This window comes from Haplochromis burtoni, unplaced genomic scaffold, assembly GCF_018398535.1.
Source record: "Haplochromis burtoni strain Fernald_Lab_line unplaced genomic scaffold, NCSU_Asbu1 Contig_55, whole genome shotgun sequence".
NCBI classification, from domain to species: domain Eukaryota; kingdom Metazoa; phylum Chordata; class Actinopteri; order Cichliformes; family Cichlidae; genus Haplochromis; species Haplochromis burtoni.
This window is the reverse complement of record NW_024582416.1, coordinates 1378534-1397144: the sequence shown is the minus strand read 5'-3', so window position 1 is coordinate 1397144 and position 18611 is coordinate 1378534. Positions and strand designations below refer to the sequence as shown.

Sequence of the window (18611 nt, the reverse complement as noted above, 5' to 3'; positions counted from 1 at the left end):
TAATGTACATAAAAACCAGCTTCTTGTTTAAGTGAAAATAAATGGAAGGTTGTCTTTTTGCGCTAGTAATGTTGTGGAGTTGTATTTTGTCTCGCATCAATTATATCGTCGGTTATATCGTTATCGCAAATTTTCAAATATATATCGTGATAAATATTTTTGGCCATATCGCCCTGCTCTAGTTTCATGCATCGGTTAGAACACTCGACTCCAGGTACACGACGCCCAGCTGGAAACACTTCACCTACCCGAGATTCACAGAATTTACAGAAAATATTAAATTTTTTGTGATTTATATCGTTATTGGGACGATAGATGTTTTATATCGGGATATGAGATTTTGGTCATATCGCACAGCCCTATCTAGTTAGTGTGAACCATAAAGAATGATTATAATACTGTTTAATGTGAGTTTAGTGTATCTGACGGACGAAAGCCAAACCAGTTCCACACCACTGAAGTTGAAGCATTTTTACAAACCAGTTCTGGTTCATCCGTTTTCATTCAACGATACGCTTTCTCCCTTCTCATTCTCCATCGCCGCCATGCTTTTTCCACCATGTGCGTATGAAAACAAAGGCACTGCACATGCACGTTTTACCCATATTCTATCGCAATATTTAATTTTCTCATCGTTGCCCAACATTATACCAGTATTACTGTGAACAGTATGGTATGGCTCAGCCCTACTATCCACGTTACTATTTTAGAAATCAAAGTTGTTATGCACATTTGTATAACATCATTCCCCTAATTCCAATCTTTCAATCACTTCCAAAAAACAAAAACAAAAAAACAAAAAAGGGTTTATTATCTGGCTCAATGAGTGTCTGTGTCTGGTAAACCGTGAGCCCATGGGCTGTAGTAACATCACAAGCTTTTAAAAAGTGAGCTTTTAGGACATGCTGCATATGAATGCTGCTAATGAAAAGCTGAGAATGACCTCTAATATAAACAAGCCCCTAACAATAATCAAACAAAACATGCAAAGTCATAGTGGAAGCAGGGCTGACACGTTATCATTTAGAACAGAACAGCCGCTTTAATGACAAGAACATACACAAGTCAGTGCACATCAGAAAACTAAAGGTATACTTTTTTCCCCCTATTGTAGGATCTGTACACCTAAGAATATAAGACAAACTTGTCCCTATACATTATTATTAGTTAGTAAAACTGTACAGAATATATTTGAAATAAGATTAAATGGACAGGCATTGGGGAAAACCATTAAAAAAAATGGCTAAATCAGCAAAATGCAGAGGATGGTAGCTGCCCACTTGACAACCCTAACTCTACTATGTGTTATCCTTTGAAGCTAGTGCAAGAACCCACAGTCACCTCTGAGCACAGGAAGAATGAAGGATTATTCACTGCTTTCCCAGTAGCTTTGAAAACATAGAAGAAGTGCAGATGCACAATCTTTAACTTGGATTCAGCACATTGGCCTTAACATGTCCTGTGTATAATAAACAGTAAGAACTTGACCTTACAATATAAAAGTGCCCTGAGATGAAACTATGTGTACTTAAGAGCTCTGTGGATAAAATACAATAAAAAAAAAAGTCTTCATATCAAACAGATTAGATTAGAAAACCATGTACCTGTAATGTAAGACGGAGAAAGAAAAGAATTGTGTAACAATTCATCACTAAATGCCTCTAAATTAAATATTATTGGCTGCTTCATATGTTTATGGTGCTGGGTGAATTTCATACATCAAGCTGTTGTGATACTAGTCTGCGCTCTTCAGCAGTGGGTAAGCCAACATCCTTAAGCCCTTAAGGATGTTGGAAAAAGCTGACAGTCATCTGCCTACAAGTACTAAAGTTCAGATAAAGAGCCTAGATGTGATTGGGAGTGTATACAATCCCTCCTAACAGACCTACTGTCCAGGCTACATGGAGAGGGTTAATGCATTAAAATTCAGTAATGAGAATACTCTAATATCTGATCACACTGCCAGCCACTAATGGTCTGCTAAGCCATTAATGATTTACAGAAAGAGAGGAACTTTATTTCTTATGCTACATCAGGACTTGCTTTTTATGAAAGAAATGTGTTAAATGAAAGAATGAAATTGTTCAATAGCATCCAGCAATGTGAGAAGATATCCAACATCATCAGGTAACAGGATGTGGACAGAAAGCGACAGAACCTGCTCTCCAGACCCAGGAATGCTGGGGATAACTCTGTATCCTCCGATTCCAACAAAATAATTCAGTCCTTTGAATGACACGCCTCCATCTGTCATTCTCCATCTGCTCGCGTCAAAAACAGGAAATGAAATGATAATGAAATGCAATCAGCCAAATAATGAGATAGGAAGGCAATGCATGGTAGCATGGAGATACAACACAGGAATTAGTGTTGAATTAATCAAGAATCATACTGGGTAAAAACGCTCTAACTTTGGCAGTGGCAACATGACTGGTGATAGACATGCTTATACAATTTATGAAACTGCTGTTAGAAATGTCTCTCACACACGCCTTTAGGGTTTATTGAAGAAGTTCAAAAACACAATAAAAATGGGTGAATGAAACAATTTTATTGGTGAAAAGAGTAAACAGGGTGTGGGCAAACTGGTTCGAGCTGAGTTTCACAAACGTTCAAAGTGCACAACAAACTCTGAGACAGAGTCAAGAAACAACAAGATCACATCTGGCTGGGTATCTGCAGGCCGAGGGCAGAAATCTAAGGCTGACACACACACACACACACACACACACACACACACGGTCTGATAAATCTCAATATCTGCTGAGACGCACAATTTAGTGCCGACTGCATAAATCTAGAGAGCTAAACTGCCTTCAAACGTCAAATGCCGAGTTCATGCCACAGGTGCTATTTTGTTCCTTCCAGACCAGTTACTGTTTATTTTCTGATAAAGTGCCCAATAAGGCTTCATACTCACATAAAGCCTTTTGGTTGCATAAAATGCAGTAAAAATGACTTGTGGGGATCACCAAGTCAGCCCTATTAAACAAACAATTGCATGAACACTCTTCTAAATGGTGCTGACAGTGATAAGTTAATGATTCGGAGATCTGCAATTTTCTACAATGGAATTAATAAATACATGCCAAACACATCAGCCATGCCAGGTTTGGCTCGGAGGACACAGTTCTCCATTGTGATGTTTCCTGTTAACTGTCAGGAAAGGGCAGATGTTCCACCCCTGTGTGAAACGACCAGCTGCAAAACAATAATATGCAGCCAGAGCTAAGAGCCATAATCTTATATACTGCACAGCCGTTAAACACAGTATCTTCTCAAAATGTTCAGTCTAATACTATCAGCTCGTCCTCCTGTCTAAAAAAATTAATTTAAAAAAAAAAAAATCACAGATTATACCTTTACTTTCTGATCTTTGGCAGCGCTGTTATCGGATAATTCATATCATCATCATCATCATGACATGAATGAGGCTTCCTTACATCTCACTGTGACTTCTACAACAAAGAGACCGAGAGCTGCTATGGTGAGAGTGGTTGGAAATACCCCAAACAGTGTTCAAGTGTTATCTAACGCTTTTGCACATCCTTTGATGCATAACCATTTCAAATAAGGTGGAAAAATGAACAGCAGCCACCCGCTGGGTAAAGCAGAACAGTCTCAAGTTTTAGCTGAATAATTGGTGTGCTCTTCTGCTGTTTGCTCTTTGAAGGCGATGGGCCACGATGCGCCACTCTGTCTACTCCCCTGTTTAAAGTTAATCAGCAGACAACACATCCAATAAAAACTGACATTCAGTGTAACAGGTTTTGTTAAACCACATTTAAGTCTCTGGGTAAATTCCAGTGTACGCCACTTATTTCAATTAAAGCTGAATCATTAGTATGCCACGTCATACACAAAAAGCAGTCGAATAAAGCCTTTGATCAGACACACTCTCATTTGCATTAGTCCTGGGCTAGCTAGCACTGCAGGTGCACTATATTCTTGCCAGAAAGGAGATGAGAGAGAGAAGAGACTGATATGTGCCCTTGGCTGAATGCTCACATTAGACACAGAGGACTCTTTAAGGGCCCCGGCACGGATGCCTGGAGGCTGCCAACACGTAGGAGCACAGATATGGCATGCCAGCTAAAGGAGAAGGCGACAAATGCACTATGGATGCCATTATACTTCCCAAATTTAGAGAGACTGCAGGAGATTGATCATAATAAAGATACGCCTGTTCCTTCAGGATTTCTTGAGAATATTCAGTTCTTTAGCCAGTTCAAACATTTTTCATTTATTTATAAGTATTTATTATTGAATAATAACTGCAAAAGTCAGCAGCAATACCCTTAGCTATTCTACTCAAGTACCTTAGCTATAAAATATTCCAATTAACAAAATGCATTTAAGTAAGAATATTATTACCGTTATCCTTCCAGAAATAATGGAAATTCTATATGAATATGAAGCCAATTATGGACACTACTTAAAATCTGTTTTTTTCTGCTCCCCATCCTGCTCCGTGGCTGTTTGCATGTTGAGCTACGATCCTCCACTAACAGACAGCATGATTCACAGAGCCGCCCAAATGCTATTTGATCATTCTTAGTCAAGTTAACTTAGTGAAAGCGGTGACAGTGTGTCTCAAACAGTTATCATGGCTGCTACCAGTGGTCACAGTAATTAGTTACAGTAATTACATATGTCAGGCAGGAAATCCAAAGTGTGGAATCATTTTGAGAGAGTGGAAGAAAACCCTAAGAGGGTGACATACTAAGTCTGCACGCAAACAGTCCTCTTATTTGTTGACAGACATCAAACATGACATTTGAAACATGTAAGTGGACCAACTTGAGCCCAGTCTTTCTATTCAACATGTTTTAATGTTGAATAAAAAAAAAACTAAAAAAAAACAAAACTTGTCAGTTATTGCACTGCATTCAGAAAAAAAAATGCTGCTGGCAAAACAATACTGGTAACATTTTGAAAGGCTTTGTGTCGAGGGGACATTTTTCTTATAATGTGGTACGGCCTTTACAATATTATTTAACAATGTCTGTCTTAGCACTGGAAGTGAAACCATTTGTGCTCCACCCAAAATAAATACTGACATAATAAAATTATTTTTGTCAACAAATGCTGCCAATCAAATGGAAGCCAGGGGCAGCATTAATGCAGTGCTGATGGAAACTTACTATTAAGACATGCAACAATACTTGAATACCTTTGGAACAAACTAAAGATATAAAGTCAGTGTGCAGAGTTTGAATGTTTTATACTTAGTTAAAAACAATCTAAAGGCAGACAACAAAGGACAGACCTGCTGCCGTCAGCTGGTTTCATTTAAGTGTAAGGTTAACAGATTTCAACCATTTCTAAAGTATCTCAGTAACTGCTAATAAGCTCAAGAGTATGCCAAGTTACTCTAACTTTTTTTGTGGCTGTCTGTAAAAAAAAAAAAAAAAAAAAAAAAAAAAAAAAAAAAAAAAGATAATATATCCGGTCTGTTAAGTCTGACGTCACTAGCCGTGTCTGGGTCTAAACTCCGCTGCAGGTCCATATATCAAACGATCACTATGGCATTACTGAGAGTTGAAAAACTGTCTAAAGTCTTTCATCTTTAATAAAATGATCAGCGTTCTGCTCTACCAGGTGTAACAATTGAGTTTAACATCCAGGCATCCATGAAAACGGAATTTATGACATTTAACGGAGTTAGAAGTTAGCAGGGAGTTAGCTCGCTAGCTTCTATCTAAATACAATATAGCATGTCCTGACTGCGGGGTTTTGGAAACAAATTAAAACGTACAGCTCTGTTATCACTTCCACATAAATGAAGACAGAAAACTAAACAGCAGTGACGTTTGTAGGGTTACTGAAGTTTGGGCTAGCTGGTATATAATGATGTGCTACGTGACCGCTAGCGACACAGCTATGTTAGCATAATATAAACAAGCTAACTTTTTTTCCACTCGATAAAAGTTAACGTGAGTGTTCTCGGTGGTCAGAACAAATGTAATCGCATGGCAGGATGCTGTAAAAGGACCAAACTTCAGCCAGGAGAACAACTGAGATAATCCATCCACAATACGAGGTTAGTCATTCATATACTGCTGCATGGGCTGGGCTGTAGCTACATCCTAAGGTTTTAAAAACTGAGCTTAAATAAATGATTAGCGGTAATAAAAGCCGAGGGAGGTCAACAGTGATCACTGACTGTTTTAGGAGCTTTTTGAGATCAAATAGAAGAAAATACATAACATTAAACATGTTAACAACACAAAAGCCATATTAAACGCAGACTACTTTAGACCCGGAAGTAGGATTCGTCGCGTCATCACTGAACAACTGGATAACTTCTTCTAAAACTATTTAATATATCTACAGTATCCACACTATTAAAATGGGACATGACAAACACGTAGAGTCAATTATCAGTCCTAAAATTCCACGTTCATGAATGTAAATGAAGAAGAAGACAAAACAGGAAAACATATCTCCTGTAGGAAGTTCTTTGCAACCCACAGAAGGTTGATATTTGACCAAAGTGAAACAAAGTTAATCATAAATCTGCTGCAACCAGCAGAGAAGGACAAGTCTGTCACATGATGCAATAAGGAGCAATCAGTGTGAGGCACATTTGAGGCCTTGATAGCACACAGTGAACATTTGTGTTACTAAATGCGCTCCAGGCTTTGCCAATCTACAGATGTCAATCATAATTCGATGCTCGCTGGGACAGAATGATTTTCCTTATCAGGGGGTCTATTAGAGCCATTTGTTTTATTACTGACAAGACTCGTCTTCTATGGATTGCTTCGGCCATTAAAGCTTTTATTTTGCAGCACTGGGCAAATGTACAAGTGGTTGGCTGATTGTGAGCTTAGCTTAAGAAAATAAATAAAATATTTCCAAACTTTATGTTTATGGTTGAAACAGACATTTACTCATCATAATCTTTCAAACTTATAAAACTGTATTTTAGATACAAGATCCACAAAACTGACATGATCTAACAGACATGTCCAATATCAGAATATCCTGTCATTTGTCAGAGGCACTCACACCTTGCTGACTTGTATATTAGCCAATGCTTCACTGATCAATTGGTGGACCCATAACTAACATGGTGCTAGGGTAAAGCAACACTGCAAAGGCTGCCACACTCTCAAAGCATCAGCTATACTCATGGAAGACCATAAATTAAATCTCATCAGGCTTGTCATAACATGATGTAACATGATGGTGTGGATAAAAACTAGAGTCCTATTTAGACGTATTATTTATGGTTGAGGGTGTAGAGCTTCATTAAATCAATCACAAGAATGAAACTGTGATGAAAAAGGACTTTCCTCCAATCCCATCACTTTTGGTCCATGTCATTTCATTATGGTGCCACTGTGCCAAACACTGCATGAATGCCTCTTGACTTGCAGTTAGTGTCTAGCTGTGTAACAGATTGGGGCCTATGAGTCTACAGAGAGCACAGTGTGAAGTGGTCACGCTACAACTGGCAAAGCCTGACCTTATCCCAGTCTGAGCCCACACATTAGAAAACAGCTTATCGCAGAACTGAGCTGCTAAACTGGCAACACTCACTCTTCCTCTCCACGCACCATCTTTACTTTTATTGAGAGCTGTGGAAACGAAAGACCAAACTGAAACAAGCAGACAGGTAAAGACGCAACAGCTGACCACAAGGCAAGGTCACATGAACACCTGCAAGTGTGTAACCCCAAACAGAGGTTCTATTTTCATTGAACATCAATTTGTCACCGACTATTTTTGAAACAAACACCAGCCTCGATTGTGCTTTACTCAAACTACTAATCTGATGGACTGTAAGCCAAACCTGAGTGTTTGTTTTTACTTGGCTTTAAAACTGCTTAAGATTAGCGGGAGCTTGTGCATTCAAAAAGGCAACATGAAATGTAAATCCACCCTGAGATCAGATCTCAATAACATGCTGCCACAGTAAAACACGGGGGCTAGGTTTAAGTTTGGCCATTATAAAAACAGGAAAGGTCAACAGTGAAACCTGTCAAACTGGTTTTGCAGTGGGTGAAACACAGATCACCCACAGCACAACACAGGGTTTTGGTGTTTTTCTCTCCATTTCATCAGCTGGCCTGTAGCTAAAAGGGGAGGAAAGGAATTCATTCAAAAGCATGTGATTTAAACATATCTTTATATCTGAAATGTGGGCTCTGATAAACAGCAGTGATGGCAAAAAGAAAATAAAGCCAAGAACATTTCCAAAAGACTCAAAGAAATGGCCGCAGAGTTTATTCTGATGGTGTATGAGAAACACCTGAAAACACAGACACGGGACACCCTAAAACTGTCACTACTACGGTATGGACGTACTTCAACATCAACTTAACACTAATAAGAGCTCTCCACTCCTACTGAGGTGTGCCGATCCAGCATTTATAATGCGCAATAGCTAGTTTCTGTTTTATGGTGCCATGATTTGCAATTCTAATCACCCAGGGACTGCGGGATAGGACTTCTTTGTACTGCCAAATGCTTATCTTGACTCTGCCACCAGTTTAGAAGCCACCAACATTAACAGCAGAAGCAAGGGTGGAAACAAACTGTTCCTCTTATTACATCTACTTTTTAATCTTGTTCTTAAAGCCTGAAGCTCTTTGCCTACAGAGTTATTAATCTCTGATCTGTTCCAATGTAGCTAATGAATAAATAAATCATCATTCATTTACCAGAGTGACTCTGACAACTACTGGTCAAAACACTCGTTTTTCACCTTCCACCTGCTTCCTGTGTGTGGCCAGATAACTCAGTCTTTATGTAGAACTAAAGCTTTTTCCCCAGCTTACCTTAGTTCCTCTATAACTTCTTTTAAAAAAAGCTCTTCCACTGATTTATCTAAAACAAATACGTGGATGAGGTTTTACATTCGTCTGCCCAGCAGCTATCTGTTAGATCATCAGCCATTTTTCACACTGTAATAGGCTCACATGAGCCTTTTTGCAGATGTGGACAAAAACAAACCTGTTTTTGTCCACATCTGCTTGCTGCTTTTACATTTTTGAGATCATGACAGTTATAATCCAATCTCTTCTTTTAAGGATCGATTTTTAAGAAGTCTAGTTGTCTCTAGGGAGGGGGGGCGATGCTGCTTCTGATAAATAGCCCCGAGAGACTGAAGCTGACACTTTCATTACGATCAACTGCACCATGATATACACATATTTGGGTTTTATTACTGACTCAAAGGGTACTTAAATCAGTGAAGCAGCACAGTAAGTAACAATAACATCTAGAAGTGACTATTTGATAACCTGCATGGCTAAGTTCTGTTTTGCTGCAGAAGCGTCGTCTACCTGTTGATGCCAGTAGCTGCTCCCATTCTTGATTAACAAGACAGTAAAAATTATAGACTTTATGAAAGGAAATAGATCTTCCCCTCCAGCCTAAATAAACCATGTGGTTAACATGACCACCTTGGTAGATATCACTGCAACACAATAAATAATTGATATCCATGACAGAGTCATAGTCCTGCCGACCCTATCAACTAATATAAAGCAGTTAAAAACCATTCACCTTTATGAGCAAATATATATTAAATATAAATTTAACTGATAAAGTCTACAACAATTTATAATGTACAGTCAAATCAGGCAGCTTTACACTATTCCATGATTATACAGTGTTAGATATTCCTCATTTCTATTCTGAAGCATCTCTGTGCTTCTCTTAATAAGGCATTTAGCACGTGTTAAGTACGTGCTAAGATGCTAAATGCCTAGACCATTATGAGAGGAGGTGCTGCTGTAATAGGCAACACTACAGAGCTGTTAAAGCTGCCATCTAATCTAAGCAGCACACAATGCTTCTAACATCATTATATTAACAGTTTATCTGACAGGGAACTAACAATGATTTCTTTCTGCATACTTCTTCATTTATCTGGAAACCAGGTAAATGTTTTGGTTTAAAAGTGGTCAGATTTATTTTACTTGTAACATTAAAGAGTCCACTTATGCCAATTAGTGTCAAAAAGCTTTAATCATCCATGATGACTCGGATACAAGTTTAGTTGGTGATAGCATGAAAATAAGAAACAAAACTCAAGACTGTGAAAGGTTAATAAAATCCTGAAAGGACAGTTTAATATGACACTTGCATTGAACTGCACTACACTTTTTAAGTGTTGATATCCTGCCTACGCAGTGTGGGATAAAAGATGGTAAGAGGCTGGACTTGTTCACAAGTCTAACCTGAGTGTTGTACAAATGGGGCAGAATCAGAAGTCAAGTGATCTCAGCCTTTACTTCAGCCACACAGAGGACCTTCTTGAGAGCACTTCCAGTGTTGTGCTCATTGTTCCCCCCTGGTGCTTCAACTTGTGATTTCCTCCTCTAACAGCAGCACTTTCAGTTGACCCCGACCCACACAACAGCACACGAAGAAAGGCAGAGTGTAATGACACCATTTTCATTTTTTGTGAACGATGAGTACAGAGCTTCATTTTTTCCCCAGGTTTACCTTTGGTTGCAAACTTAAAAATACCAAGACCTACAACAAACACACCTGAGTGTTATCACTGGCAACACTTGTTCCAGTGCAGTTCACAAGCAGATTCCAGCTGAGCCTGTTTACACCAGCTGAAAAGTAAAGAAACAACAGCTAATTTACTCCTTCAACCAAGGCACCCGGTCTCAAGTCCTCACAAACAAAAAGCTTTGAGTTAAACATTTACGAGCTTCAAATGCAGCAGCGTGACTCGTTTATAGCTGACTTGGCACTAAAAAAGAAATACTGCCCCGGGGATACAATGGGTATTCCTCCAGACAAACACTGTTGTTTACATTCATGTCAATGAAGGATTTCCTACACTTTCATCATCATACTCCAGGTCACTATGAACAACCTGGAGCACTGGGATGCACAGCGAGCTCAGCAGGTGGGGGCCGAGGATGAGAAAGACTTCGCACAGAGAGAAGTCAAAGGAAAAGCGGTTGGTGCCACAAGTGTGTGAAGCAGTGAGTGATCAGGTGGTTTTGCTGGGCTCCTGTAATTAACAACCTCAGCCAAATGCAGCCAGGCATGACCAGCAAATTAACATGCAGCAGCTTTCACACTCTATCCCACAGATCGGCTCAGTGAGCAGAAAACCAATAGAGGGCCACTCTGAAAATAGCCCAGACCACAGATTGTCCTTTCAAGTACAATACTGCTGATAGTACCACTGATTTAACAAGCCTGTTTACCAAATTTCTGGTGTTGCAATGACATAAAGAGGTCAAATTTTGGATAACTTAATAGACAATGACCTTGAGAGAAGACGAGCGGGTTGAAAACTTCTGTGCAGAAATTAAAGGATTACTGAAAACATAAGAGTCATTAAAAAACAAACTGTGCCTTAATGGTATCTTCTCCTTGGAACATAGTAAATAAGTGTGGTAAACCCCAGCTGTGGATGCTTGACATACAGGTTGTAAAGTTTAACAAGAAGCTACATATTAAATTTCCTCCCACCAGAAGCTGTTCCAGCCTGCCGCCTCTGGAAATGTCTTCTCTTGCTAGTGTTATGAATAATAACATTTAAATATTTCAAAAAGATAAAACAGCGTGATTGGTGAAAGAAGGTCAGCTCTATCCAAGTCCCTGTCCTGCCCTGTCCTCCACCTCACCCCCATCTCTCATCAAGCTTCCTGCCACACAGGAACCAGCAGAACCAGGAGGAAATCCTTCCTGAACTGCAAGCTCGGTGTAATCTGGGAATTTGGGGGACATTGCAACGTCGGCCCAACTATCAGCTGCTGGACAAACAGACCAGCCTTATCTTTAGCTGCACATGAGGGAAAGAAAAACACAGATGGCAGGCAGAGCACTGTGCTGACCTCCACCTTGGCTGTACTAGTCTTGACATTGAAAGTTTGCTATGATAGCAAAAAAACTTCAACCATATCAACTTCCCACAGCTTTGCTCAAGCTACAACTGTTAGGCTGACAGTGGCTATTACAATCCTGCTGCAGTACTGAGGATCAATAAATTGGATAACAAGTCACTATATGAAAAGGTTACAAGCAGGCACGTGTCAATGAACCGATGGTTTAAACTCTAAACATGGCAAACGTGCTCGGACTTTCCTCTGAATACCACTGCCACCACAGACATACCAAACTTTAGAAGCTCTAAAAGTGCTCTAACTAAAAGCAATTAGTGTTTACTGTAACTAAAACTTACCCAAATCAGTCATCGTGTGTATTTTGGGACAATATGTAAAAAGGTTTCCAATATTTTTCAAAGCTTTATGTAAAAAAATAAATAAAATAAAATCTAAATGAAAACAAGAGAAGAAACTGTGTTTACTGCATCTGTTTTCCAGCTACTCTGGGGATATAACCATTAATCATCAAATAAAAACAAGAGAAAATTAACTGCCTAGATGTTCACCTCTGTGTGGTCCACGTCAAGAAATACACATACATGACCTACTTTGAATGATATTTCTGAAAGACATGATTTATTGCACTCAGAGTGAGCAGATTGCAGTTTTTCTCCAGATCTCTTTGTTCTTCTCCACACTGACCTCGATTACTGACAAAGCACGGAGAATAACAGAAGAGCACAAGATATAGTACAGCATTCATGATGTTGTCAACAGAGTTCTGATGGGAGGCGACTGTAACATTTGACCTCCTTGCCTCTAATACAACGTTTAAGTTCCAAACACGAGAAACCAATAATACACCAGTGACATATCACCAGATATTAGCCTATCACATATATTTTTCAGCCAATGGATGCGCTCTTCATTTATAAAAAGGATGATGGTGCCTTCAAATTCCAGCACTGCATTTATTTTGTCTTTGATATGATTCGGCATGATAAAATGTACAACTTGCACGTCATCGGTTCTGCTTAAATCAGTGTAGATTCAGCATTCACTTGTCATTATTACAGTTTATCAATGGAACAAGCCGTGCAAACTCAGACCGTTTAACAGCTCGTATGGACAACACAAGTCAGGTGACTGCAGAACATAGTCGTGTCTCTTTTTTATTAACGCAGCGCAAGAAGACAACAGTTTTATGAGCCTCATAAATTCTGCACTTCCTTGTCCAGTGGATTAAAATAAACGACTGCTCTTGTGTAACACGTTTATGTCAATATCATGTCAAATTTCTCAAAAAAAGGTAGAGGCAAGTTGACTGAAACTCGGGAAGGTAACCTGCAGTAAGAAAGCCCTGTCTTCTCTCCAAAAGTCCAAACAGAGACTTCAACCTGTGCGAATCGATGCTGAATGACGAAGCTTCAGTTACGTGTTTAACACTATAATGATGGCACAGGACCGAAGAGCAGCAAACCCTGTTCTCGGCATCTGTTTCCCTGCATCAGTTAGCATTATTGGCTGGCTAGGTAGCCGCAGGGGAGCTAGCTTGTATTAGCTAGCATCCATGCCTCATCACAGTGCGATTTGTCTCATATTTTAAATGAACAAAGACTTCAAACAGCAGAGGGTACCGGCATAATGCAGATGCATGTTACAGGTCAGCCGGCTGGACTCGCACTAAGCAGCCAGCTGACCTGACGCCTTGTTTGACGTTAGCAGGTCGGCTGGTGCCAGCTAGCTAGCTCCACTTAGCTAAGCCTCGACGATGCAGCATCCAGCTCCCCGATGACATTTCACTCACCTAACAGAGTCCGGAGGTGTTTGAACCGGGTAAACACATCCTTCTTTGGGTCCAGAACTTTCTGTGTAGATTTCTTGACGTCTCCATGCCCCCTTCGAGTGAACATTACGCTTTAAAATGCGACCGTGGAAGCTGAAATCACCTGTCTTTCACCATACACCGAGCCTCCCGTGTGGCTGTCACTTTCCTCACTGCTACTCTGCTTGCTCGGTAAACAGCCGCCCGACGGCCGCTGGAGTCTCCTATTTTTGTGGGTGTGTAAACACGGAAGCGCAGTCTAACGGAGGCGTGGTTAGACCTCATGAATACGCCTCCGTGTTTATGTCTTTTACACCTTGCACCTTCAGCTTTACTCTCCGTCCCTGCTAGAAGTAAGGTTACTCATTTCAGTTTTCTAGGTTAAGAACAGACTTTTCAAAGCACCACGGAGGAGTTTGTCTACTTTAATTTCAGAAACTGATAGTAGTGGGCTTGAGTGCACTGTCCTGTCTAAAAGTTTGAGTATTGGCAGCAAGCTTTAGTTTAAAAATGGGACTGTGAGACTGTATACCTCTTTATTTTGATAAAAGGGGGCTGATATAGCTCCCAAGCGCCCTCTGGTGTCTAAGGTAAAACACTACAGTAGAGGAGCAGTGGATGGATATTCATGATACTATATACACTGATAAGAAAAAGTGATTTCCATATTTTCCCCAAAATGATTGTCTGTATTTAAACTGTTGTAAATGACTTGTTGGCCTATGTTCAACGTGTCTTTCATGAATGATATTAAGACATTTTTAAACAGAAAGAACAGAAAGAAAGTTTATTCTTTATTTTAATGTCATTCAAATTAAAAATGTGTTTTACAAGAGATCGAACCAAGAGGAAATTGTAACAAGGATAATATCACAGTTCTGATTTTTTTTTTGTAGGTACAATAACTCAGACTCATAAAGATACTTGTAAAAGAGGTAATTTCTTTATTTTTTTTATATATGACCCCAGTCATAAATCCTGTTTCATAAATCACCTTTTGGCATAACAACAACAACAACAACAAACAGAAATGTGCTTGCAAATTAGAATTTGTTTCATGAAAATTAAAGATAAAGTAGTGATTGCCCATTTTGTCCAACACAAGGTCATCAGGTGAGTGAAGTATAATTAGTGAATTGAAGTATAAATGTATAATTGGGTTGAAAAACAAACCCAAACAAACAAAAACAAACTAAAATAATATGCTCTTGAAACACTAACTAAAATAAGATTTGAAAGAATGTACAGAATGCTTTCCCTTTTAGTCTCTAACACTAAAGCTAGAGAGGGACACGGTGCGTATGTTCACACATATTAATAAAATAAATGAAAGTAATATCAAAACTAAGGGTAACTGACAAATGAAATCACCACTTTTTGAAGGACATAAACAAATCACAATTATGACACAACTGCTCCCTTTAGGGATCATCACAGGGAATCACCTGGCTCCATCCTTCTCTGTCACACCAGCCCTCTGCATGTCCTCCTTCACTACATCCATAAATCTTCTCTGAGGTCTTCCTCTTTTCCTCCCGCCGACCAGCTCCATCTTCAGCATCCTTTGTCCACTGTGTCCAGTATATGCTCTATCCCACCTCTGCACATGTCCTAATCATCTCACCTCGCCTCTCCAACTTTGTTCCCAAAGTGCTCAACCTGAACCACTCCTCTGACGTAGCCATTTCTAATCTTCTCCATCCTGGTCACACTCAATAAAAACCTTAACACTCGTCTTTTTGTCAGCTCCACCATCTTCAAATCAAACATCTTAGCAGGTCTCAGTAGCATCATTTCAACCTTCACTCTTATTGCTTTTCTTCTTTGTCTAACAGCCAAACATGCCTCAAATAAATTAAATGGAATTATTTTAATTAACGCTATATTTTTTCAGATCAAGTAGAAACGGAAACACTCGATGTTGAGGGGAAAATGATGGCGTAATCTACAAAAACACCTAAATTAATCATTTATTGCATCTCCTGTGGCTTTCATAACAGCCTGATTTTTCTGAGGCATGGATGGATTTCACTAATGAAAAGCAATATTCTGTATCAACCTGGTCTCTCAACCAGCCTTCCCAAATAGCGGCTGGCAGATCAGCTTTCCAGCATGGATACTCACTATGGAAATTTACTTTTTCAATTTCCACCATAAATTTTCAATCAGACTTGGATCCAGACTGTTTGCTGCCCATGGCACGAAGTTGATATTAGCTGCCTTTTTGAGCACTCTTTGCTCTGCAGCAAGATGCATTATGATCCTGAAAAATGGCTTCATTATCACCAAACCTACTTTCTGTCAGATGAGAAAAATGCCCAACGCGCAAGTGTGATCCTGTGTGAATAGTGCTGAGTTAATGATGGTCATGCCGCCCGGTACTTTACCTGATATGCAACCCCATTAGCCAGGAAATTTGTTCAGGTAGTCGTCTTTAAATGTTTCACACTGCAGATTTGTCATTCGGCACTGAACATCACTTTCATCCATGCTGCTCCTTGGCCCACTATATATTGGTTTCTTCTTTTTAGGTCTTAATCTTGCTTTTTCTTTGGCTTTTCTGCACGTAGATCCCAGTTCACTCAGTCGGTCATTTTTTACAGCTTCTCATTTTGTCTGGTAGTTTCACTTTTTGGAAGGAGACAGAATATCAACCAAAAGTCCGGAAAAAAACACATTAAATCAAATTCGGTTTAACACATTAAACCAAGTGAAATAAATATTTGATCCTCAAGGAAGTCATCATTTAGTGCGCGGTGGAGAAACCCTTGGTGAGACCTTTGCTGTAGTTGGTCACCAGGTTTGCTTGCATCTCAGGAGGAACTTTAAGTCATTTAGGTTTCTTGGCTGCCTCTTGGTAAATGATCATTAATATTAATTATTTCCTCTGCTGTATATGTATAAAAGCAGACACAAGCCTGCACTTTATCTCACTGTAGTTGGAAGCCTGGGAACACGTCAGAGGGTGTATTCAAAATATTTCATGTCTTCCTGCAAACTCTCAGAGCTGAATGCACTAATTTTTAGAGTGAAGTTAAAAATGAACCGTGGAACCCAACTTTCAGATTAAAAGGACTTGCATTTTTTGATATTCACACCCTGCTATGGTGACACTTAAAAAGAGAATGAAAGTATAACAGCTTCACTGCTCATTCCAGCTGCTGCCACTTGACACTTTAAACTGGAGGTTTTGATGAATTAATATAAGAATACAAGGTAGTTTCAAAACAGCAAAGCTTTTCTGTAGTTTTAAGTACTCTCACGGTTATGATACCTTAAAAAGAGTTCACTGTACTCATGACACTACTAGGTTTTATGTTTTTCAGAACATCGTTCTGAGATAAATATTAAGTTTGAAGAACATGGATAGATTTATTAATCAACCCACTAAAGTGACATTCAGTGCAGTTTCACACTTTTACTTGTCTGAACTAATCTGTCTCATTTTGTAAGCAATTCTGACCTAAAATGATTTTACTTACACTTCTTAGTAACTGATTAAAAACACAGATCCGACTGCAGGCTTAAAATCTTTTTAGCCTTATGTGAAAAAATAAAGGTTTATACAACTACCGTGCCACCGCTACATATGAAAAATCATGGGGCACTTCCCACCTTAGGATCTGCAAATATTCTAGAACAATGTGTAGTGTATTTAATGAAGCCATGTAAAATTTGTGCTATGAATATTTACCAACTTGTGGACTTTCATAAAGATTTGGTTGTACAAGCTTTGCTCAAACTTTCTGTAGAAAAAGGTGAATGAGGTGGACTGAGAGGCTGTAACTCAGGAAATGCTCATAGTATGAGTTTAAAATTCAAATGGCTTAATTTTATGTGATTCTGAGGGGTCAGGTGGAAACTTTTTTAAATATGGAAAGATCCTTTATGACGTTATGTAATACTAGTTTTTTGTTTTCTAATTATTGTCCTCACAACCATCCATCCTGGGTTCTTCGAGTTGGCCTAATTTACCAGAAGATGGCGCCTAAACCACTGATGCAAACAAACCTGCTGAGCTGCAAAGGCTGCAGATCTGGATTTCTTTCTTTTCCCAAGGAGTAAATATGCTTCATAGCCATAGGTCTGCAGATGCAGGCGCATCGGTGTAGATAAGACTGACAGAATCCATTTAAATGGCAATAACAGAATAATCTGTAGGAAAAATCTCATAAGTTCTCATGTTTTGTCTGAATACCAAAAAACAAAATTGTGAATGTAAAATAAAGACATTAACAAGAAATTTAGTCAACGGTGAAGCATCGCTTTCATTAAAGAAAACAAGACTGCACTCTGTTCTTCTGTCACCCCCACATATCCAGCACTGACAATGCTGTGAAAGCATTTGTCTCTCGTTTTCAAGGTTCCCAACAATGGATGTCTTGAATGATAGAGAGGAAAACAGAGGGTAGTGAGAGCAGAGGCCAAAGAGGAGGAGTAAAAAGAGGAGTAAAATCAGCCTTCGCCCTGCAGTTTGGTATGACACTCATTATCTGAAGTGGGCCATTCTGAGAAAGGAGGAGGGTGCCTGTCACAACAGATGTTGATTACACAAAACAGGGTAGTTTGGAAGAATGAGTGAATAAAACAAGCTCACACATGCTCACACACACACTGGGTTATTATTGGTGCTTTGTCATCAGTCTTAATTGACTGTAATCACCATTCCTTCTTGGCAAACCTCCCCTGTTCTTGAAGAGCAGGTTATTGCTCGTTATCTAAGATGGCACGGACCTACGATAATCTATCAACACTAACAATGGGACTGGATCTTTTCCTCTCTAATTTGGCACCTGGAAGGAGTTCGGGTCCAGCTCATGTTTGAAATCATATACCCGACGCTGAGGCAGAGTTTGAAGCCCTCCGCAGAGCCACTGTTTCCTGAAAACTGGTTCAGTGCAGAGTTAAAACTCTTACTGTGGCAACTGTAAGATTATTGTTTAATTATTTCTTCTTTCTTTTTTTTAAACAGG

The 18611-nt window shown here is 39.3% G+C and overlaps 1 protein-coding gene across 7 annotated transcripts in view; it reads right to left on the bottom strand.

Annotated features, from left to right (window-relative positions):
* ralgapa2 (Ral GTPase activating protein catalytic subunit alpha 2) overlaps window positions 1-14014 on the bottom strand; it is a 98809-nt gene extending 84795 nt beyond the window's left edge. For 2 of the 7 annotated variants that reach the window (XM_005922338.3, XM_005922342.3), the window contains exon 1: window positions 13621-14014. In XM_005922338.3, the coding sequence (XP_005922400.1) occupies window positions 13621-13726 (106 nt within the window). In that variant the 5' untranslated portion in view covers window positions 13727-14014. The remainder of the gene's footprint in view (window positions 1-13620) is intronic. The other 5 variants (XM_005922339.3, XM_014333584.2, XM_042220786.1 and 2 more) reach the window with 4 other exon arrangements.
* Window positions 14015-18611: the final 4597 nt, after the last annotated feature.